This window comes from Gouania willdenowi, chromosome 16, assembly GCF_900634775.1.
Source record: "Gouania willdenowi chromosome 16, fGouWil2.1, whole genome shotgun sequence".
Classification (NCBI taxonomy): domain Eukaryota; kingdom Metazoa; phylum Chordata; class Actinopteri; order Blenniiformes; family Gobiesocidae; genus Gouania; species Gouania willdenowi.
This window is the reverse complement of record NC_041059.1, coordinates 18,278,770-18,304,033: the sequence shown is the minus strand read 5'-3', so window position 1 is coordinate 18,304,033 and position 25,264 is coordinate 18,278,770. Positions and strand designations below refer to the sequence as shown.

The 25,264-nt window shown below is 38.6% G+C and overlaps 1 protein-coding gene across 4 annotated transcripts in view; it reads right to left on the bottom strand.

Annotated features, from left to right (window-relative positions):
• Positions 1-20,799, bottom strand: part of ptprub (protein tyrosine phosphatase receptor type Ub) — a 223,150-nt gene extending 202,351 nt beyond the window's left edge. For all 4 annotated transcript variants that reach the window (XM_028470131.1, XM_028470132.1, XM_028470133.1 and 1 more), the window contains exon 1: positions 20,542-20,799. In XM_028470131.1, the coding sequence (XP_028325932.1) occupies positions 20,542-20,611 (70 nt within the window). In that variant the 5' untranslated portion in view covers positions 20,612-20,799. The remainder of the gene's footprint in view (positions 1-20,541) is intronic.
• Positions 20,800-25,264: the final 4,465 nt, after the last annotated feature.

Sequence of the window (25,264 nt, the reverse complement as noted above, 5' to 3'; positions counted from 1 at the left end):
AACATAATCAGGGGTGCACATAAGTGGTGTAAAAAACCACAATGACCAATGTGCAACAGATCAAATGTTATAATGCACATTTGCACACCTAAGCTTTGGGGATTGATAGAAATGACCATGTTTGCTCCCTGCGTACATGGTTTCTAAATTCTTAAAGGAGCCACGTACTGGATTGCTGCGTGCGCCCTGAAAGTGCCCAGAAAGAAGCCACACCTAATAATTTACTCACACAATCTGTCCTAGTGAGACAAAAAGTCCAAAGTGGCACAGATTATTGATATTGTGGTCCTGGTGATTAATAAAACAGCCTTTGTGGTTTTGACAGTGACAGTGTTTTTCTTATAACATTTTATTGGGAAAAAATATATCAAGTTTATATTGTCTATTGCCATTTTGAGGGACAATATTGAGATATGAAATTTGGTCCATATCGCCCAGCCCTAGATTTATGTTAAGTATAAAAATAAAACATTGTAAATAATACTTTTTACTTTTTAAATAGTGTATTTTTTTAATATAGATTTTTCAGAAATAATTAACATAATAACACATCTAGTGCTTTAAAATAGTAACTCCTGTAAGTCCTTAAAAAGCTGTCATTTCTTTTGGTTTTGAGATACCTGTACTCAATTATGGTGGTTTTCAGTCATTTTATTTGAAAGCTTCATACACTGTGAGGCTTTCACAAACAGACATTTAGTGGAGCTGCTTTTATTCAAGTAAAATGTCACGTTATCCATGCATCCCTGCATTCTGTTGCTCCTGTGAGGTGGTTACACAAAACAAGTAATTAAAGAAGTGAACACCGAGCAACAACCCTCCTGAGGACCAGATAAAAAAAAGTGACGTGCACCCCAGGACATCGTCATTATATTCACGTGAAACAGAAAATCAGCTAAAACCTGCAGGATCGTCTTCCTCCAAGACTGATCTGACACACCCTTGTGTCATAGAATAGCAGAAACAGGTCTGTCGAATGCCAGTGAAGGTACTTCTAGTGATCGGTTTAATAAAATGCTTCCTCTGAAAGCCACTAACATATTCAACTAACGTCATTGCCTGAGGTGCAACTTAAGGAAACAGATCCATAAACCCTGAGGTGAAGTAATGACGTTACTGTAACTGAGTTGCTTTATTGGGTACTTGTACTTTTTTGTATATATTTCTAAATCAGTAATTTTACTTGTACTTAAGAACATTTCGAAAAAAGTAATTCATTAAATTTCTAAACCCAACCATTACTAAGAATATTTTTTGTTTGTTTGTTTGTTTGTTTTAAAATGATCAATGGACATTGTGTCACTATGAAAAATGAAATGACCAGACAACAATCAAATGCATCACATCATAGCCGACCAATTAGATTAAATGTAATACACAGCATCAAAACAGCATTGAATGGAGGTTGTTTTCTCAGGTTTAGAGTTAATAAATGTAAGTATATTTAAATTGAATTCAGTGGTGTTATTTTATTTTAATTTTTTTAAAGAATTGTACATTTTGACAATTTTTTTTTAATTTTATACAGATGCCTTTGTGGAAAAAAAAAATATTTGTTCTAATTGTGACAGATTTGGTCTGTTCCTTTATAAGTTTATACATGAGATGTTTACTGTATGCAAGGGAACCGTGGCACGATTTATTACCAAAAACAAACGTGGGGGGTGAAAGTAACTAGTAACTTCTACTATGAGTACTATTTAATTGGGCTACTTGTACTTGAGTATTTTATGTATGACTTACTTGTACAATTTCAATCAAGTGACCATACTTATACTTGAATAGAATATATCAGTACTCTTTACACCTCGGCATAAACCCATAGAAAGCTCATCACCTAATTTAAAGAGCTCAGTCAATGTGCACCATCATTTAATTAATGTTAAAAAGAGGTTAATGTTGGTTGCCCCCTCTGCTAATAAAAGGCCAACGAATATTTGGAGAGGTGAGAGGTGGAATGCTTTGACTGCTACTGTCAAAATCAGAAAAATGTAAAGTAAAAAGTCATAGAAAATGGAAAAGGCTCTAAAATCTCAGGTAGGTGTGTCCACAGATAAAAGTGTGCATTACAGTAAGTGTGACTTCAATCAACCAAATTGCACGAAGGCAGTTTTTCAGCAGCTATACCTGCTCATTACCTTCAGTCAGTCACTTTGTAAATTACAGAGCAGTCAAGTGTCCCAAGTGTATCCGCTCCCTCCCTCCACACACAATGACCCACTATGCACACGCACACAGAATGCAGACAACGCTAGTTCTATGTAAAATGTAACGCACAGGTTCAACATGTGACAGTTGTGCTGTGCACTGTCGCAGTCATCAAGAATAATCAAGGTAATCACTATGGAGGAAACATAGATAATGACGTTAGGTTCTTCCTTCACCCCATGACAGAGAATTATATGTCAGTCAGAAGCATTTTAACCTCTGCGTAGGCACGTGTTTGGAGCAACGGGTGCTGGAAACACACACCTTCATACACACCAGTTTAATGAGTGCCCAGGGAGGCAGACAGACACTGCCTGGAATACTGAACCTTTCCAATAACAGTGAGTGTGCTGTAGATCCTGGAGAAGCCCTGAGGCCGGTGGAGGAAAGGAAAACTCAATGTGTGGTGAAACATGCAGAGAGGGTAATGAATATTGGAGGGAATTAAGAAAGGAGGCAAGAACGTTTTGGAGAAAATTCGATGAAATCGATGGAAAACGCTTCGATTTTGCTTAATATCAGAAGGGAAGTTCCAAACAAGAGCACTGTGTGCAATAGACCCAGTGCAATTCTCTTCTTTTAAACAAAATTCTCTCAACATCTCAATGGGATTAATCTTATTCTGGTTTCTTCACATTGTGAAGGTTAATTCATTTTAAGTCACATTAGTCAATCAGTCTTAGACAAAGAAAACAGCCCCAAAGTGGATTTTACAAAGAAAATATCAATAAAAGAGAGAAGTATGGCGAAACAATTAAAATTAGCCTTGGAGAAAACAGCAGTAATCAACACTTGTGGGAGAGAGCCAAAAATCAGATTTATCCTCCAATGATTAATAAGAAAGTAACAGCTTTCTAAATAAAAGCCTTGCAGAAAAAAACTTTGCGTCATCCAATTATGGTACACTGCAGCGACTGTCTCAAAGGTTAAATTACAGAGGTTTATAAATTTAGTTTAGTGCTTCTTTGGCCTACTTTATATTGCATTTATTTAGGAAGACTCACTCCCCCTGCTGACTAGAATGGTAAATACGTTGCTGTTTTATCCTCCAAATAAACCACAAACCATCAAAAACTTTACTTTTATTGCAAAAATATTCATAAAATCATTATAGAGCTATGGGCTGCCCACACAGTCACACTAACCCACTGGAAGCTTTACCAATATTGCCTACAAAACAAGAGTTTATATTGACACCATGGTAATAGAAAAGCCACCGTCTACATCAGAGGTCAACAACCTTTAGCATCAGAAGGCAACTAAGCTCCACCCACCACACCAATGGGAGAGGACCACTGATATTAGACATTACAGGATAGCAGCCAGTTTGCAAAGTTACTGTGAAACACTTGGAGCAGGTTGACTGGTATTTTGATAAAACTGGTCCCGTTTCTAACTAATGACTGCTGCACACAGCTGTTGACCCTCTGGCTGGTGTCAGAACGCTACTGTTCCGTTTCTGGACCTGGTGTGACTGAGAAGTGTCTGAACGAAGCAAATTTTTAGTGGACACAACAGAGGGTTAAAGGTTGGCTTTGACAACTTCAGTGACAGGAAACCCTCAGTGGGTGGGAGGAGGCTGGGGGCATGCTGGGTAAAGGCTGGCATACACTGCAATTTTTTCAATCGTTGTATTCAGCTCCAGCTCAAAATGTGCGACTCAATTGCAGAGTTTGAATGTGTGCAGCTCACTCTTCATGTTCTCACACGATACGGACTGCTCACACTGTACGTCCATACACGACACGTTGGGGTCTTGTTTCCGGAAATGCAACGTAAAAATTAGAAGACGAAAAAGAACTCTGAAGCGTCGCCATTAAAACAGAAGAAGAAAAAGAACTTAGAAGTGGAGAGAAACTCGGAAATCTCAGCCAAAAAAAAGCTTAAAAAAAAAAAAGGTGGTGATGTGATGGACCAGGAATTGGCTGGGCAGACGTGCACAGTACGGTCCGTCACTTCTACAGTGGTCCTACATTGTCCGTGCATTGAGGTACGCCGGACCAGGATTTCAAAAATGTTTCATTTTCTTACGACCATACGATTGCTGGTCGTGAGGTGTTAATCGCGTCTTGTGACCCCATGTGTACTACATGATGCACGACACACGATTCATCCGAGACTCTTCCCGATCCCAAAAACAAGTGAAAAATCGGCTTAAAATGGGCCAAAAAGCACAGTGTATGCCCACCTTAACCGGTGTGAACAGCCACATTTGTGATGAGGTTAGAAATGACAGACACCGATAGTCATAGTACCACGCCTCCCGTCCACCACCAACTCATTAAATAAAACACCTGTTGAACATATTTCAAACACTCAAGGCCCTCAATGCAGGTTTTCCTCGTGTTCCACCGGAATGTTAGACAGAGTCGAAGAAAGAGTTAGTGTTACGCAACTTTATGGAGATTTAAGCAACTTTACTCAGCAGCAAGGACTGATAAGATTGATGCGCTGCCGTCCTGCTTTGCTAAACTGTCACGCAGGGGGTGGGGCTTCCATGTAGCGCTAACAATCCAAGAATTTGTTTTGAGTAAGATGAACACTCCTGCTCACTTTACATCTTTGGCCTGGAGCAAAGATAGATTTCTCCTCTGGAGGAGCTGAGATTTTTACAGTAAATGTGCATCTTCTTGAATTACAACAAATGAGCCTGATTCCAAACAAATGAGAGCTGTTAAAGAGCTAATCTGCTACTTTCAAGATAGAACTCATCTCTCCTCAAACCAGAATGACAGTATATGTGAGTAGAACACTTATTAAAGTCAATTGTGGCCTGGTTACTATAATAGGTTTTAACAGAACAAATTAACCTTAAAATATTGGATTATTTTGCAAATACAAAAGCAGATTAATCTTCCTAATCTCAGTGACCACCGGAATAAAAACCATCACCAAGATTCACTGGACCGGGATAAAATCTCAGTCCCATGGTCTCAACAAGTGAAAGAGCCCCCGCCTAGCAGTACAGTAAATAGAAAATCTCTCCTTTGGGAGGCAGAAAGAAACTTCTACCAAAGTGACAGTCCATCATTGCACTTTCTGAATCCCAATCATAAAAAACCTCCTGTTTTCTACTCCACAGATACTTGCTTTTTATCTGGGCTCAGAAATAGGCAATAAGAAGTCAAGTTGTCAGCACAGTACTTTTCCTCCTGTTCCAGCCAGGGTGAATAAAGCCACACTAAGCAGTCAAACACATTCCTGTCTGCCTCTTGTTCTGGCAACAGTGCTCTCAGACGTGACCGAGTTAGCCCTCCAAGCTGTACATTCTCTCTGATGGGATTAGCTTCTAAATACTCTGGATAACAATTCCCTGTCCCCTTTTAATAAGGTCAAAACAGAGCGTTGTGTCTTTAGAGGCACATATAATTCTGCCAACTATGCACCTAAAGCAATGCTTCTAATGCACAAGCAGTTGTTACCAGCAATGATCATTGTGAGCAACGTTGAAAAACAGATCTAACTTTCTGACTTTGGATTCTTGCTTCATTATTATTATTCACTCTGCCCTAATTTCGTATCCTTTTCCGAGAAGCATCAAATGGCTCCACTTACTGAGGTAGTGGTGAGGTCATTGGTATCAGGTTAACTTTGCATGACGGCAAACAGTAAAAAGTTGGACCAACAACAAAGTCACTTTCTTACAACCGGTACTTCGTGTTTCACATGCCAAAAAAAGGCTATCCATTTCACTGGCCATGTTTCCAAGGATAGGGGAATGTTTCCCTTCAGCTAATAGGGGCTTTAATTGCATTTTCAAAAAACAAAATCACAAAATAACGTATTTTTACATATTCGTGTGTTACCACAGGCTGAATGAATGATGCCCGTTTTATTTCATTCACAAAGTAAGATACGTCTGAGCCTTGTGAAAAGACCTCCAGGGGGTGTAGAGAAAAATAATCGACCACTTTCTAATTAACCAAGGCCAATTATTAAAAGTTTGAAGGTGTAAGAAGCAGGATGTTCGAGTGCTGCGCACCATCGGTAAACAAACGTATCTGCAGCAAAGCCTATTAGAGAAGAAAGAAGGGTTTCTTTGTCAGTTGCCTTATTGTCACATGATAGCACAGCTAAGCAGAGTAATACCCATATTAGCCAATATTCTGCTAATGCCTTTTCTCCTGTCCCCTGTGATCAGCCTGCTTCAAACCCCAATCCCACACTAAGCTGGTTCTTAATTAGCCTAGCTGTCCAAAGAGACAAAGGCCAGGGCCCGACCTGCTCAGAGGTCCCAAACACACTCAGCAGCTCTCTAAACACACACACACTGCTTCAAAGCTCCTTTTTAAAATAAAACCACAATTTTTTTGTCTTTGCAGTGCAATGCATTAATCAGTTCAACAGATTTTGTCATTTATTATAATATTGTCATTTTTGCACTGGGAAGAAAGGCAAACAAAGGCTGCATTATGATTTGCATAGCTGTGATTTATGGAAGTTTTAAATGCCCGAAAGAGTTATACAAACATTTACATGTATTCAGGTGGGAACAATCCCCAATCAAGCTCCTCTTCACACACAAAACACACCATCTGGTATCTAAACTCCTACGCACTTATAAACACAAAGGCCAAGCTAATCATAATAATCTTCTGTTAGTGGTATTGAATTACGTCCTTTGAAATGGACTTTTGGTGGGCTCCATGGACATTCTTGCATTGCTCAAATAATTACCACGCAAACTTTGCTAAAGCACAGAAAACAGAAATTCCACAAGATTCCAAAAGAACATTAAAGCTTTCTGTTTATAATTGTGAGACTCCAACGGTCTGCCGGTCACATCAAAATGCTAAAAACATGGGAAAAGCACTGAAATGGGTTCCACTAGGCATTCACAGAGCTGGTGAGCCTGAGGCTTAGAGTGTATTACATCACAGAGCTGGTGTCAGCATTTCTGAAAACTTCCCTTATACCAGTGTCTAGAAATTCAATTCAACTGAACTTTATTTATATAGCGCTAATTACGACAAAAATCATCTGAAAGCGCTATCAAATTTTATCAGTAAAGAAGTTGACGAAGTCATCATTGCTCAGGTTGACAGGAATAGAAGGTTAGACAGAGCTGTGGCTTTTGATGAGCCTAGCTACAGTGCTGAATAGAAATCAATTCTTGTTTTATTCTATTAAAGGTATAGGGGAGGATTTTCCCAAAGTTTAGAAAAGAAACGTCTTCTCCACTTTTTAAAAAAATGCACATGCGCAACACTCTACCTGCTCCCAAGAGGGAATGCATATTAAAGGAGTGCAAGAGCTTCAATAAATGAAACCGTAGCTCACAAGACACACTTGTAGAGGTGTGTTCACACCGAACGCACCGGTAGCGACTGCAGTCACTTCAATCGACCGTAATGAGTTGCTTGAACATAGTGGCGCTTTTTGGTCACTCCATGACTTCGTCACTCCAGTGACGTGATGACAAGGGAACAGTTGTGTGTGTGTGTGTGTGTGCCGCTGACAGGGGAGAGAGAGGGTTAATCACTTCTTTTCCGGCCATATCATAGACAGCGCCGCTTTTATGGTTTAAATGATCAACTTATGGGGTTACTAAAGGATGAGTTCATGCAGAATTAATATTGCCCCGGTAAATTCAAGAGGTCCTGGCTGCAGACCTCCGCTGCAGCTGTCTCACTGTAGCGGGTGGGAGGGGCTGCTGCCTCGGCTCTACAGACAGTGACGGCCGGGGGAGCTGTTGCTTGAAGTTGCTTAAAAAGTTCAAATTTTTCAACTTCGAGCAATTAGGTCGCGCTTGACTAGCCGCTCAAATCACACAAGTCACGTCGCGTGAGGGGAGATAACTTGAGGTTGTGTTATTTACATTGATTTAAATGTAACCTCGTCGCTTCAGTCACTCCAGTCACGTTTGGTGTGAACGCACCTTTAGTGTGCATGCGCAGCAAGCAAAAAACTTGCTGGGGACGGGCACATACAACGACCATACATCAGAATGATTGACAATTACAAAGACCAATAGTCTAGATACTCCATCCGGAATTGGAAGCCAAAAAAACATCCTCCACATTACCTTTTAAGTGACCATTTGAAGTAGTTTTCAGTGACATTTGAAAAAACTAACTTTTTTCTTTTTTTGCTTAAATGCACTTTACAATCCACAAAAAAATCTACCTCTACCTTCAGAAGACTGAGGAGGACTGAAGGCCTAGAGAGCCCTCAGGGTAAGCTTGCCAATCCTCCCAATCTTTATCTGGGTATGAAAAACATCAAATGCTTCACAAAACATCAAAAGCATTCAGTGGAGTTCCCAAATATCCTAAGTATTATAAATGACAAGCACAAAAAAGTTAAAGCGGGAAGAAAACAAGATCTAGACTAGAAATAGTGTGAAATGGGTTTTTTTTAAAAAAAGAGAAAAGATTTATATGAGGAAAAATGTACCATACTCACATCCACTGAGCAACTTCAGAAACTGGGATGTGTCAAAGAGGGGCGTACTTCGATTAGAAGTCATGTAAGATCAAAAGAAGAATTTCAAGAGGAAGAAGACAATAGGCTGACCATGACAGTCTGTGTTGGAGAAATCAATAGGCTTTGCTTTTGTTCTGTTTCACTCCGACACCTAATTTAGAACAGTCACATCCCAGTTTTCAAACTCACTCAACTAACATAACTTCACAAAATCTTCAGTAGACATCCAGTACACCCTGAAACAGAGCCAAGCTCACGTAACACTGCTTTTATTTACATTTCAACCAATCGCTTCCCAAAACACGATTAAGAATGGATGATGTCTGGACATATAGAACCGTGAAACTATTTTAGAGGAAACACTGGAGAATGTGTGTGTAGTTTTCACCCCATGGAGCCATGATGAAACCATACGCAACAGTCCCATTGCATTGATGTAAATGTAGAAAGTCCACTTTTGGCATTTCTCTCATTTTCATATCAGCTGAGATTTTATAGACCCAGTAAATTTTACATTAACTCGATGAATACCTCCTCAAATGTCTTAAATGAAGAATTGGGCTAAGTGAAATCACCCTAAAGTTGGCAATGGACTGCAATGCAGAGCAGAACAAATCTATACTTTAGGAGCTTTATTTCCCCTCGAAGCCAGCAATTAAATAATTGTTTTCTCTTAAGATGATTGCTCATTTTTCTGTGTTCACTGCTACCCAGTCACTGAATATTTTTCAGTCTTCACACAACCATTCATCTATACGGTGAAAAGTTCAAGCCTGGGACGGGTAATGTTGGACAAATACAAATTAGAGCAGTATTTTGATGGCGCAAAACCGAAAGCAAAGCTAGAAACATTAGTGCATGTGGGAATCCAGCCCGAGAGGTGTGCCAGGTGCTATGCAACAGTGCTAGTTTGACATTAGCACCAGTGGCAGAGGAGAGATAGTGCTTTAGGGCCCAGAGCTAGACTAACACGACTGGCTGCAGCTTTGACGATCCCAGATTTCTTCACAAACACAAAAGTCCTGTTGTATAAAAAATATCTGACAATGTGTCACAGATTTTTCCTTCATCTCAGGTTAGGCTAGAGTGCAAATTACTTCAAACATTCAAATATATAAGGCATATGTGAAATATGTAAGGTGCGAGTTTGCATAAAAACAGCTGATGTGTTGTTATCTTTGGCTCCTCGAAGCCAGTACGACCCATTTGGAGTTAGTATTATTAATACAGTTTACTGTAGAGTAAAAAATAAGAACATATCAGTATATACTTTTCTAGGTTTGTAGTAGAGTCACAAGCTGTGTTTCCATTATCTTTGGAAATGCACAAAATCTTTTTAAAATGTTTACGCTTTCATGAGGAGAAATTTCAGACGTTTCTGACGCTGTGGATAGACACTTTTTCCGCAAATACTTGTCACAGAATGGGACGTACATGGTCACATGACGTGACGTAAATGGTCTCATGACGTGACGTAAATGGTCTCATGACGTGACGTAAATGGTCTCATGACGTGACGTAAATGGTCTCATGACGTGACGTACCTGGTCACGTGACGTGACGTACCTGGTCACATGAACACTTCTCTCTGAGAAAACATGGCTCAATATTTCCTTATTATCTAGCATCATACTTAAAAATTATTATTGCCACATTAGACGTGAAACAACAAAAGAATACAGAGTTTTATAAGGAGCGTCCTTGTTCCTGCGGCGAAGTCTCGCAGGATGAGATTTCACATGAGTTATGAGGCTCCTCCCCAAAACAACCTTTAATGGAAACGCGTTCAAAGCGCAATTATACTTTGTCGACATTTAGAAATATCGCTTTTATTTTGCAAAAATCTGTAATGGACTCTCAGCTAGTTATCTTTTCAAACTTTGATAGTATTTCTTTATTGTTCTTGGCTTTAGATAATTGGGTTTTATTGTTATATAAGTAGCTAATAAGACTTGTATGGACATGGTATTAATACACATAACAATAAGCTGCTTAATCTGCCCAATGGGTTTAAAAATACTTTTGATTGATTCGTCGCCAGGTGGCTCCTGTTCTAATAAACCTGCCATGACCTGCCCCGAAAAAACCCCAGCAACAGCCGCTACCACAGCTGGGTGTCGCCATGAAGCCATGGAACAAAAATGCCTTTAATCTCCAATGCTGGCAAATGAAGTCATATTGCAATATTATCAATAGTTAGCGCACACTTTAAATTTCACTGAAGCAATCCTTAACCTATGAGCTGTTTTAAACCAACATAGTGGTTTAAATGAGCTCATCTAATCCTTTGTTATGCATTATTAGTCTTTAATAAATTTATGGTGTATCATTACTGTGCCAGGTATCACTTCAGTAAGTGTTCCTATGAGGAAACTTTGCCTGAAGGGAGTGGTCAAACTAGCAACACCACTTCACCCTTTCACAGCACAAAGACAACGGAGGCCTGCATCTGTTAGAAAGGCAGAGAGAAAAATGTCCTGAACACAGTGTTTTGACTTTAGAAGAGTGTCAGCGGGTTCAGATTTCCCCAGGGGTGTCACTTGCACCACAGTATACAGGCAGCTCAACAAAAGATCAGTTCTCTAAAGCGCAGTCCTGACCTAATCCTGAACTTTGACTTGAGCAGTCATCACCACCACATGCACCGCAAATGAGAGGTAAAAGAATCTCCCTGTAAAACACAAAGAACGGTGAATTACTGAAACACAGACACTAGCGCTGAATATAATATATTCAAGAGGGTTTTCTTTCCTGTGGGCAGGGGATCAGGAGCAGCATTCATAGCATCAGTCTTGCAGCCTGAACCTCACCAACCCTTTGGGAAGAAAACACAGGGTCCCAAATGCATGTGAGTCACAGCACAGCTTTATGAGCGTGCATGTGTGGATGTATGTGTGCATGGCAGAGAAATACAGTCTCAACCTTCTGGTATCCAGGCGATAAAAACCAGCCCATCTGTGCTCCATGATATATTTTTTCCATCCATTATTCCAGTTAAACATATGCTTTTAAGTGATAATGAGTATAACAGCTTTGTCATTTCAGTCTAGCACATCAACAAGATGTTCCATGGCAGTTTTTTTTTTTTTTTTTTTTTTACAATACCGCGTGCGGAACTCGTTTGAAAACGAGAATCATTCTTCCATTCTTTCATGTTTGAGAGAATTACCACTTCTTCCCTGTGTGTAGCATGCTAGACCAAACGCTCTGCAGAGGTATAGCAGAGGTGTAAAGAGTACTGATGTATCCTACTCAAGTAGAACTACTGTTACTCGATCAAAATTGTACTCATGTAACTTAATTCATTTCCCATAAAGACATCTGTATAAAATAAAAGGTTTGTCAGTCTCCTATGCCGTCCATCGTTCACTTTGGTCTACGTAAGCAGCAGTAGATGCTGTGAGAAAATAAATGGCATTCAATGCTGTTTTAGCACAGTGCATTCGGTTTAATCTGGTTAGTCGGCTATGATGTAATACACTTAATTGTTCTTTTTTTGTAGTTTCACAACGTCTGTTGATCATTTTAAAACAAAAAAATAATCATTTACTCAGTAACGGTTGGGTGTAGAAATGTAACGAATTACTATACTTCTTTTACAAGGAAAATTACTGATTTAGAAATATACTCAAAAAAGTACAAGCCCCCATAAAAGCAACTTAATTACAGTAACATGATTACTTGCGATACGTTACTTTCACCTCTGAGGTTTAGGTCATGCAGGTCACAGCGGCTGATTGGCTGAACAGTTTCCACCCAACAATAAACCTTCAAGGCTACAGTCAGGACAGCGCTTTAATCACATTTAAGTTAAATTTACTCCCACAAGATTGAAAAATCAATAACACATTAATAACACCTCAATGAAAAAAACAAACCTGTGAGAAAGCAAACCTGCACTTTGGCTATTCCAGCACAGAGAACAGGGAAATGGCAGGCCAGGGCAAGCCACTGACAGTAAATCTCCTAAGTCCTGTATCTCCAAAGAGCTGAAGGTGTCACAGTTGCCCTGAGGAGCTCACAGTGATGGCAAGTCCAAACCCTGCTGGTGTCAGAGCTCTGCACGGCAACACTACAGCGTGTGATTCTCTGTCTAACGGACACGACACACTGTAGGTGTGTGCATTGCAAAAACATGCATTCATTTACTCCAGTTTGATCCATATGTTAATGCATTCACAGCATATATTGATTAAGTGATAAGTCTCCATTTAAATAGCATGTAGTCAATTTATAGCTACTTGAGAATTCAATAAGTTCCAAATTTAAAAGTTAATAGTTCAAAAAAGCTGAGGACCCAGATTGAAAATGCATTTTTGTTAAAATGTTCACCTGAACATGGAGTAGAGCAGTTTTTCTCAAACTTCAAGTACCCCTTTTCTCCTATTTCTGAGACCGTGTACCCCCTTTGTCCGACTACAACATTTTGCTTAGAAAACTATTTAAAAACAACTATAGAGCGTAATGATAGAATGAACGAGTGATAACACACATTTGTAAATAAGTCGAAAGAAACAGTATTTAGTGCAGTGGTTCCCAACTTTTTTTGGATCATAACCCATTTTGTTATTAAGAATTTCTGGCGACCCCAAAGCCGTTTTTTTTTTCTTTCTAGAACTAGTTTTTCATCATGTTTGAGCTCAGATTATTATTTCTTTTTTTAATACATTTTAGTTAAACTAGATTTATATTTCACAAAGTGAAAGTATAAAAAAAAAAAAAGTACAGTTGTTTGAGATTGTGTTGTTTTAATTAAAAAATAGAAGAATTACAAAATTTCAAAAATCTGTTTACATTTATCAGAAATTTCAGGTGACCCCACATGGGGCCCCGACCCCAAGGTTGAAAAGCACTGATTTAGTGGCTCCTGAATAGATTCATTTCTATAGTTTTTATCATTTCCGGTTATATCACGCCTGGGATGGGACTAAGACTGACACTTTATTTGTTCATTTTCCACTCTCTCAAACACCCCCTGTAGTGCCATCGCGTCCCCCCATTTGAGAAACACTGGAGTAGAGGAGCAAAATGGACAAATTGAGATTTTTATCAGCTTCCATTTGCAAGTGTTTTTAAATTGGTACTCTTTTGCTTTTTGCGTTCTTGTTTTCCTGATTTCTTAACTATTAGTAATGTGTTTGCTACTAAAGCATCATTTGTAATCATCCTAATCGTCCTTGTTTCGAGAGAAGTGGATTTTTACTACTCTGAGGGAGTGTGGACAGATAGAAGAGGATAAATAAATGCCGGAAGAAACATCACAATTGAGCTGTTTCACGTTCCCAAAAGAACAGGCCTGCTCTTTCTATACTTCAAAATACACATTTCCAAACCAGTACTTAACTTTTGTGAAAATCAAACAATCATCCGCCTCCGTGGGCTACAACTGACAGAGCCATGAAAATATCAGTCGGATAGATTTGGAAACAACTACACTGTGAGACGATAAAGAGTGTGATGTGCATGGACCAAAGATTGCACACAGTGATTTCATCAAGTAGCAACAATCGTGGTTTCTGGCCTGAACTCGGAATCCCTAAGTGTTTAATTTCTGGGAAAACGCTTCATCCTACAGTCATACTAAACTAAGCGGGCCAATGGACATCTCACTGCTGCATCAGCTGAAAACAGCCCATTCCTACCATATGACTAAAACTCTCTGCCCCTCACCGCTCGCTCTCCGTCGGTCCCTCTGCAATCACCTCTTTTCTCAAAGCAAAGTTTTCCATCTGCCCTCTGAATTACTGATCTCCCAGAGATGGAAATCAACCAGGCTTTTCAGGAATCTGATTCAGACCCAATCCTTGCTGCCCCCTGGCTCTCTGTCAACAGACGGTGACCTGGCTTCAAGTTTAGTTAATGCTACAGCTTTGAGAAGGAAGGCAAATTAACATTTAGGGGCTAAAAACATTGACTCAGGAGAAAGAAGCATGACGTAGCTATGGAAAAGATAGAAATCATGGATTTTATTTAGAAATGTACAAGCTCAGCAGTCTGTGCTCATGAGGTTTCCTCAACTCAGTATCTTTACTTATGGTTTAGGGTTTAAAGAAAAGATTGTGTAATGATTTCTAACTGCAGTCTACTTGATCATTAGCAACTGGAGCCAGGGCTATCCTCATTTTCCTTAACCACACCGACGACAGCTGAACAGTCTGCATATAATAATAGATCATTAATGTTATTCCCCTTGCACTAATACACTGCTCCTCTCTCCTATTACATTAGCCACTGTATGTTAAATCAGCTTATTATTATCTCGGATACTACTCCTGCATGTCTATCTATATCAATTTAAAGAGTAACTAAACCCAGAGGTTTTGGCTGATGTGCGTCTAGTGTGGAATTAAACAAATAAAAAAAAACTTGATTATGGGCGGGGCTCCTGGAGCAGTTAAGACACACCGAGTCACTCTGTACTTTCAAATTTCCAAAGAATAACATATGCTATGCTAACTAGCTACTTTTACTCAATACTCACTAGGCCTCTCTTTATTCACAATTCTCTGAATCCAACCTACTGATCGCAAAGTGACAGGTGCTATTTTTATAGGAGGGGCGGGACCAAAAGTGGTGGTTTATGACATCAGAAGCCACCAATACATCACAAACCATTATTCTCAGCCAATAGTAGGGATCGGAATTGATAATAATTTAGCGATTCCGATTCCATTACCGATTCGATTCCTTGACGATTCTCATTGGGTGAGGGAATTAAATAATACAAATGGATTTGTTTGCTTTAACTCTGTATTATCTTATTGTTGTCTCTTTAATTTCCTGCAGGAATATCAGCTCTCTTTTAATCCACCAGGTATAGATTATTTTCACTAGATAATAATATATACAATATATGACACTTTGTTTACAAACATTTGAGAATATTTACAGTACAAAACTAATTCAGACATAAAACAAATAATTATCCTGTAAAAAAAAAAAAGAACATTAACCAAAAGTACAGCTGCACTTATCAACTGTGGTAGATTAACATTTTTTTTGTGCAGAAAAAAAATGTATGTTTGCTTTGTCAGGAAGGATACAAGATTGTTCTGGACATAGGGTGTCTCCAGCTATGGAGAACACCCTTTCAGATGGTGTTGAGGATGCTTGGACACAGATATTTCTCAGCTAAAGCTGACACCATTGGCAACGTGTCTCTCTTCATCCACCACCAGAGGGTGGCGCTGTCTTTGATTTGGATGGGAGGAAGTTTTCTGTATAGTTGGATTTCTTCATCCACTCTTTCAACTATGTAGAGCCCTGTAAAATCCACATTAACCGAATCGTGGACGGAATCAACCAATGAAAACGGAATTCACTGTTGAACATGGAAATGGACAGAATCGGCATGAAACGCCGTCGCCACAACGTTTTTTTTAATTGGGGAAATGTTTCCGGAGGGACTGCTCATCAGGTGCCCCGACCGCCCCCCTCCTGTCCTAGCCACTTCAAACAGGCTTCAAACACCGCCTAAATCACCAGAAACACCGTCTAAACTGCCAAAAAACTTTGCAAATCATTACTGACTCCTAAATACGGAGCCACCAGTCTATGGTTTAAACAACACGCTGCTTGCTTGTGACGTCATTTGCGAGGTAAGAGGAGCCAATAAGCGGAATTGACAGGCAAGCAAACAAACAATTCCTAGGAATTAGATCACTTTCTCAGAAAGAACTGGTTTACGATTCCCATCCCTAGCCAACAGCAAAATTTGATTTCAATAGCCAGGTTTCAAATTACCATAGAGGGCAGTCAGTCTTGCATTCGTACAACAAAATATGCTAAATAGAAATACTTTGACTAAAATGTCAAGATTTGGACAATAATTCACTAATTCACACCCAAACATTAGTTTTCAGCAGGAAAAAAAGTGGTTTTTGGGTTTAGATACACTTGAAGCTAAATTCAGCGGAAAAATGGCTTCCTATTGCAAAAGTACAACCAGCGAAATCCAAAAGCAAGAGATGCTGTATTTTGTTTTTAAAACGTAATAAAGCTAAGAGTAATTTGATCACCAGTTATGCTGTTGGTTACAAACAAATATAAAAATGTATTTTTACTCATTTCCTAGATTTATTTCACCGGGCCATAACTGAGATATTAATTCTCTATCTGAGTCTTTCTAAACCTTGTGTCCAAGCCCATCATCTCTTGTAATGTTTCTCCTTTTTGGAATGCATTTAAAAAAGGAGTCTTGATGCATTAGCCTTTCAACACTTTATCCATAGTCGAGGCTTTTTACTCCTTTTCATCTCAATTCAAGTGTCATCTTATTCGCCGAGTTAAGCAAAAAAAGATATTTTCACTCAACTTGAGATCAAACTGTGGAATGTGTCTCGAGACGTGGGATAATTACACCACTCATTTGACAACATCCTTTGCTAATATAGGAGACAGATGGTGAGTGAACATTTATTCAATTCCCATCGGAGATAAGCGAGGAGTGAGAGTGTCAAACTGGGCCTCGGTTCATTAATAACTCACAGAAATACAAATTAAAACTGGACTTTTTATGCTCACAACAGCCTGTTTGTGCCAGAGCAAATGGGATGCAAATGGTACTTTTTTTCCTTTTTATCAACCTCGCTGCAGTCAAGTCTCCATATCTCACAGCCTTTTATAATTTCACTTCTTGCTAGGAGTTATGGAAAATATGGATTGGTGGAAAAAAAGGTGGGGAAATCCCAATGGGGAGCTGAGGATTAATCGTTATTGAGCATCCAGGTGTGGTCATCACACAAGCCAAGCAATAAGGGTGACATTATTCAAAGGAAAGCGCTCGGAAATGTGTAGGAGTCGAGGCTGTATTTGTGCTCTTTGATTCCTCCACCTACAGGATGGAGGCAGGTGCTGAGGCTCAAAGGGAGAGCCGTCAGAAGACGAGCCATGAAAGCTGTGGCAGTCGACCAGCTAATGGGAAGGTAAAGGCACAGATGGCCGGGCTTGAGACACTTCACTCCAATACCTGAAAAAAAACAACAGCAACAACATTCATGTTGACACTCTCGCAATGTGGAGTACTGAATCGTTTCTGTTCCATTCAGCTCTTTTAATTACCCGTTTGTGATTCCTTCCTTCATACGTCTCAGCTCATTCCTCTTAATGATATGCTCCATTCAGCCCATGACAATACTCACTCTGCTTGCACGGGCTTGAACATTTTTCTTTGTCGCTGCTTTCATGTTGACTGACAATGTAGTGATTATTATTACTGTTCCTGCACCGTTCACCGAACAGCAGCAGAGCTAAACACACGCCTGCAGGATTAAAAGCAAAATACCTAAAACTGCAAGAAATAATACACTACAACACACAAATACACGCATTTAGGGTTTCATCTAAAAAACTACCACATCAAATACAAAAATGTTTCACATACAATCAAAATTCCTACGACTTCAGACATAATAATATGTTCAGACCAGACAGGGTCAAATCGAACGTTGGCAAACATAGTACTGTGTATAGAGCCATGAACCTCTGGAATAGCCTTGACGCAGAGACACAACAATCCGTAAATCTGAAAGGATTTAAGGAGAAAACACGGAGGATATTTCTACACGCATACAGGTCTCAAGTCAACTCTTCATCGAACTATACAGCGACGACATGGAACTCATCAACTGGTCATTGAGCGCCATCGACAAAATCTTCACGACAAGGCAATTGCTACAGCACGAACCAGCGTGTCCAAAGGACACATACCCAGGTGGATATGTCATGGATGCACGAGGGAGAAGCCAGATGCTCTGTCTCTCCCCGCTGACAGTGGAAGATGTGGAGGACATCTATCTGCTAGGGGTCATGATCTTTGGCCTGCTAATGATGGGGGTATGTGCATGTGCATGTGCCTTTCTGATGCATCGTATGCTGAGGTGACTTTACGAGGATATGAAGGTACTCCGAAAGAAGAAGAACTTTTCGTTTGGAGAGTTGGAGGAACGTAAACAACGACTGGAAAAGAAAGCTCGAGGAGATACGGAGAAAAAGGACAGTGAGGAGGAGTAACAACAGGAACAATGACTGCAGACGAGAACACATCACATAAAAAAGGACAAAAAAATGTTGGAAATGAACTGAATAAATAAAATAAATAAAAATAAATTTTAGGCGAAAAAATGATATGAATCTTTGATGTGGAAACAGCAGTAATACGATTCTACTTGTGTCTGACAAAAATTCAAATATTGCATCTAACATGGGCTGGGCAAAAAAAAAAAAAATCAATTTAATCAAGTTTGTAAATAAAAACAATTTTTATTTTGCAAATTTGAGTTTAAATTATTATTATTATTATTTTATTCTCACCACAGTTTTTTTGGACTTTTTTGCGTGCCGTCCTTGTGAGTTACCATAGCGCAATTGTAAACAAAGAGGGGGCCTCTTTGTTTACATGTGTTTACCCTTTGAGTAGGCTATATGTGTGCCACAGGCATGTTTAATTTTTTATTCACACTATGCTGAGATGCTCAGAGTTTATTATTTCTTTAATTGTAACGTTATACCTTATAAAATATGTAATTATCTGATTTCTTAATCAGAAAATTGAAGCTACTGTGAAGTTGCTGTTGCACTTTTGCTTAAACCTGGGTTAAAGCTTCAAATTGTTGAATGACAGAACCTCATTTATTTTTTATTTTGGAATTGTTCTATGCATTTTAACTCTTGACGACAATCAAAGCAATAAAGTTGCACTTTTGACAATAAATCTGATGTCTGCAGTCATTTTTAAGTGCATTGAAAAAAAAAAATTGAAAATCGATTTTTTTTTTTTTTTTTTTAGGCAAAATCGCCCAGCCCTACATCTAACCACAAACAAATATAAATGAAAGCTTGTTAAATGACCAGGACAGAGGGGAATGGGTTTCAACAGCTCAGGAATGATCCTCAGCATTTTGGATCAGTGGTGTTTAGTAATGAGGCCTCAGGAAAACGTCCTGGGTTTGATTCCTGGAGGGGAATTCAAATGCAGAAATGAGGGGGGGCGGTTACATGGCTTGGTTAAATAAATAAACAACTAAATACTCATTCAGTGCAACTTGACCTTCAACACCTGTAATCTCTTCATACATTTCAGCAAATTGGCAAAAAAATTATTATACCATTGATGAGAATAAAATATTTTGCTGAACAACCTTAAATGGCATCGTTTTCTTCATGTTTGTCTTCTGACACCCTCTCTACCTGTTAAACTGAGGTAAAACACTACCTGTTCAAGGCTTACACTGCCTTTATTGGCAGAAGGAGCTGAACAAACACCGGCAGGTTTTTTGACTGAACTACAAAGAGGAGATATAATGTTTTATTTTCGTAATGAACAACCATTAGCCATCAGATTAGAAACTTTAAAGCTGAATGTGAAACATGACGCCAAGGTAAAAAGGATCAAACCCAGGCTTGGTGCGTTCCGACACTCTTTAGGAGGATTTCATTTGCTCTGAATGAACATTGACGACACTTTTGCTCTGAATGACTCTTGACTTGTTTTTTTGTTTTGGCTTTTTTGTTGTTGTTTCTCCAACCAGGTGTTTTTAAAACGAGCTCCAGCGTTAACCTGAAGCAGAGGCAGCGGTGAGCGGCGGACTGTGTTTGGGGAAGTGTGCGCAGCTTTCTCCGCACCTCCAAGGGCGCAGCCCGACCCGCGCTACACAACAACAACAACTTCATTCATCACTTTATGAAGTATTTTCATTCCCTAATAAAAGACTAATACCAGCAAATTGTCAGACACAAGCAAAAGACAGAGCGAGCGGCGGAAAACTGCAGCAGCGTTTGCTTGGGGCAAGCGGCACAAAGTTGGCCCCTTCACCGGACTCCCTCCGATTTTTGCCTTTTTTAAGTTTCGTCCGTGTGTTAAAACTTCTTAAAAGCGCTTGAGTTATCAATGTTGAATCCCAGCCTTACCTGTTGGCCCCTCGGTGCCATCGGCGTTGATCTGAACAGCCAAGATGAGCAGAAAAGCGCAGGTGTTCATGGTGAAGATGTTTAGTCCACTTTAAGGGTGCGGGATAAAAAGAAGCATTTCACTGGAGTCGGTGGGATCCAAGCGGCCGGCCTCCCCCCACCAGGAGTGACGGAGGGGAGTTTAGAGACACTGAGGGGAGACAGAGCAGAGCTACTTGAGCAAACTGACGTCAGGGTAAACACTCAGGGAGAGAGTTATCTGTGAAAGCCCACTCTGCCATTGGATCAACCCACAGCATGAGCAGGGCGCCTTCAAGTGGAGCAAACCTGCTACGACACCATTACACTAGTTTCACCCAAGCAGCTCACACCCGCTCACCTGTGGGCGTTTGGATGCAGGTGAAACCTTTTTTAAAATCACATCCTAAGAAACCATATTAACTTTTCTGTAAAAAAAATAAACAGTCACACTTTATTTGAAGTTTTATACATAAGGCTGACTTTACACTGTCATTAGAATAGAATAGAATACAATACAATACAATAAAATTGATTACCAAGTTAAAAAGAACAGGTGCAATGAAATTCAGCATGAATAAGGTGTCATTAAGGTATCTTTAAATATGTAAACATATCTCCTTGTCCCGCCTGTAAATATGTATCTGTAGTCTTTATGTATTATTTTTTTTTTCTATTTATATTTCTGTTTATATCTAGCTTCTATTATGGTATTGTTTATTCGTATGAATAAAGAATATTCTACTACTCTACTCTATTAAGCTGTCATTAAGTGTCGTTTGCTGAATTCTGACACCTTCGGAGCTATGTTGGCCTTTTCTGGGTTAGGTACTAGGTAGGGTTAAGGTCAGGGTTGGGGTCAATTACATTTTTCAACTACAATTACGCCTTTGATTATCCATGTTCAATTACAACTCAATTACGATTACGGTGACCGGCATTTTTTCCAGTAACAATTCAAATTACAATCTTCCCCTTAAAGTCAGTTACAATTACATTTTAATTTACTAAAGTTAAATTACTTCATTTTCCATATTGTTATTAATGTTTTTGGTGTGGGCGTCTGAGCCTATTTTTGGTCCCTCAGTTTCAATTATTTTGAAGATTGTAAAATGATACTCGAGAGAACTAATAGATGTAGGAAAACTTTATAATAAACACATTTTATTGATTGTTAACTACGTATGTATAAGTCACAGAACTGTAACACGGTTCCCCAGTTTTGCATGTATTTAAATTGTAATAGAGAAATGAGTTGAAAAAAGTGGAAATGGGTTGAAAAAGTAAAAAAAAAAAAAAGTTTAAATTTATTCACATTAGCCTAGCGTTAGCATTAGCCTTGGCAACATTGGCTTTTTTTTGGACTGCAACGATACCGTTCTTAAAGTATTTCATAAAATTGTCTACCGGGAGCTTTGCAAAACAGCTCAATGTTGACAGGTAGTCATGGTAAAGTGCAGTCGCGTAGAATCTATTTTAGATGAAAGTTGCAATCTACAATGTGGATGGGAAAATAATTGGGAAAGTTGAAAAGTTAGAAAAAAGCTAATAGATAGCAGTTTGAGACCAAACTTGATGAAATCAGTTGCAAATTGCAGGTGTAGTTTGAGATAAACGGAAGAAGAATAACTATAATAATAAAGTACAGTGATAACAATATTCTCTCTAATTACACAAATTACAGGAAAAAATACAACTACATAATAACATAACACTACCATTTACATATATATATATAAAAAAAACAGTATTTGAGAAGAGACAATCATCAGATATTAAAACGTACAATTTCATAAAATGAAACATTAAAAAGTCACCAAGAGGCAGACACAGTTAGGGGGGACACAGTTTGACAAACAAACCTTTTAAGCTTAGTTTATTACTGAAGCCCTGTTAGATCAAAACTCTTTTTCTCTCATTAACCTTTCTCTAACCCTACTTCCATGGTTTGAATTGAAGTGTGGAAGTAGATGGTGGAAATAGAATAGGAATTACATCACCAGTGGATAGAAGACAGAGTTATGGGACAGCGAGAGCAACACTTCCATCCATTTAATGAAGGGAAATATTCCTATCATCACTGCCTGCACAGCTCCTGACAGCCTGCGACTAACAGCAGGTAGAAGATGGTGACTTTAATAGCAATTGTTTTTAGGTTGAGACATGCCTGTTATTTAGATGATTTATCAACATGCACAACTCTACTGCTCCATTATACGCCTGTGTTTGATTATTCCAGTGTTTTGAAAGTGTGTAATTGATATAGAGACTAATAAGACTAGAAATAAAAACTCTCCACTCTATATTTACTGAAAACATTCTTGTCGTGTCGGTTGCTGTTCCACAGCTGGGGACAACCAGGCACTCACGCCCACCCTTGAAAGGTGCAAAGCATATTTCTACATAAGTTAGATACAGCCTGTCAATGTTGTGTGCATTGTATTTGCATTTGATGAGCTCACTTATTTCTGTAGCTACAGCTGGGAATGTCGGGGGAATTTGGAAAGTCGGACAGCAGAAACAACTTTTAGGGTCATGCTGATTGTTTTATATAAGGCCAATCTATCGCAATATTACGTCGCACAATTCTCGGATCGATTCTAAATCCATTCATATCAATTTATTATATATATATATATAAATTGATATGAATGGATTTAAGAAAACATATGTATGTACTTATATCGGGATATAGCATATTGTATCGTATCGTGACCTATGTATCGGGATACGAATCGTATCGCCAGATGCCAGGCAATACAGACCCCTATTGTTGATTGTTTTCACGCAAAAGACTACAACTCATGGTGACACTTACATCAGTGTTAATTTTGTTGACTAATAATTATCATCATAGTTTTTATTAAGTGACACGAACCAGAGTGTGACTAATTAAAAAGTTACATGTGAATGTAAACTATATCAAAATATATTGATATTTTTTGTTAACTAATAAAAACGAAACTATAATTTCCTCACATGGCATGAAATCTGAGACAGAACGTGTGCGATCATCTGGTTTTACACATCAAATCTGCCTGTGTGCATTTACACACATTACTACCATCCCACATCAGGTTGATAAATGGTGAATTCTTTGTATTTTAGTCGACTATATAGCCGAAATTGATATAGACACTTGTTGACCACATTTTGACCTAAACTAAGATGCATTGTTGACACACAAAAAAAAAATACAACTCAAACTAAATCAAAATTTGCTGCCAAAATAACACTGAGTTACATCAACTTAATTTCAGTGGTAGATATTGCATTTTCTTCTTGAATCTCTATACATTTTTCAATTCGTACACTGGTTTCTTGCCCAGATGTTGGCATAACAACGGTAAGGGAGACTAAGTTTCGGTTTCGATTTCAAAACGGTGCAGAGAGTGAATTCTACCAATTGTAGTTTAGTCGAACAACTCAATGTTTACACGTTGGAAATCAAATACATTGTTTATTATAAAATACTAGTGCAGTGCCCATAGGAAGTATGTCTTGCTATAGAAATGTGGGAGGTGAAGTAGCTTTTTTGTGAATGGTTTACATGGGGGCTTTAATTCCTCTTTAAATCAGAATAAAAGTTAATCCTCTTTAAACTGACCTTGTAAACACTCAATTTCTTAATGCAGATACACAGATGTTGGCATAACAACGGTAAGGGAGACTAAGTTTCTGTTTCGATTTCAAAACGGAGCAGAGAGAGAATTCTACCAATTGTCGTTTAGCCGAACAACTCAATGTTTACACGTTGTCATGGTGACTAAAATGGAAGCTCCGCACAGAGCTTTCATCTTTGTGCCAGAGGAGGCACCAAAAACATTAAAGTCGGTTTAATAACCTGAAAACAAGCCATACAGTCAGTTCAGTAAAAGTCTGAAGAATCTCTACTCTACTCTACTCTAAAGATTGACCAGCAGATGTCCTCAGTGAGGAAAACTTTTGTGACCAAAGTGAGTTTCTTGTAAAACTGTAAATGGCAGGTTATAAAAAGCACAGAGGCAGTGTTTATTAAGGCAGGAAAGTTCAAACTTAAATGATTTCATTGAGCTGTAGTCAGTCACTCACAGTGATGTTAAGAACTTAAAAAATAGAGCATTACCAGAACATTTACAAAAATATGTTTGTTTCTAGTTCAAAAGATGGGAATTATAGAAGCATACATATTTAATTTTAAACATCAATTTGCAGAAACAACCTTAAAGCAAAAATATTGCATATTAGCTAAATATTTAGTTTTACTCATAACATTTACATTTAGATTCAATATTTAACATTTCTTGCCCACAGAATAAAGACGTGTAGTCTACATTTCATTAATGAGAATATTTCAATTGATCTGGTCAATGATCTGCTCATGTAAACTGTCCTAGTGTCCTATTTAGAAGTTATGCATATTATATTATTTTACTAAGTTTCTAAAATACATTGAAGGATCCATGTCACAACTTCTAATATACATTTTTACATTTAATTTTCTTTGCCAGAGAATTAATACATTATATACAATACTTTAAAGGGAGGAACTGGGTAGGAAATTGGGATTGATGGAGGTTTCTATCATTGACGAGTAAGAAATGGGAAGGATGGATGACCTCAGACCTAAATAATATGTGACCCAAAGTTTCCAGCTCGGGTCTCAGGCAAACTGTCTTTTACAGAATTAGACAGAATTAGACATTTGCAGCCACGGTTTGTTTAT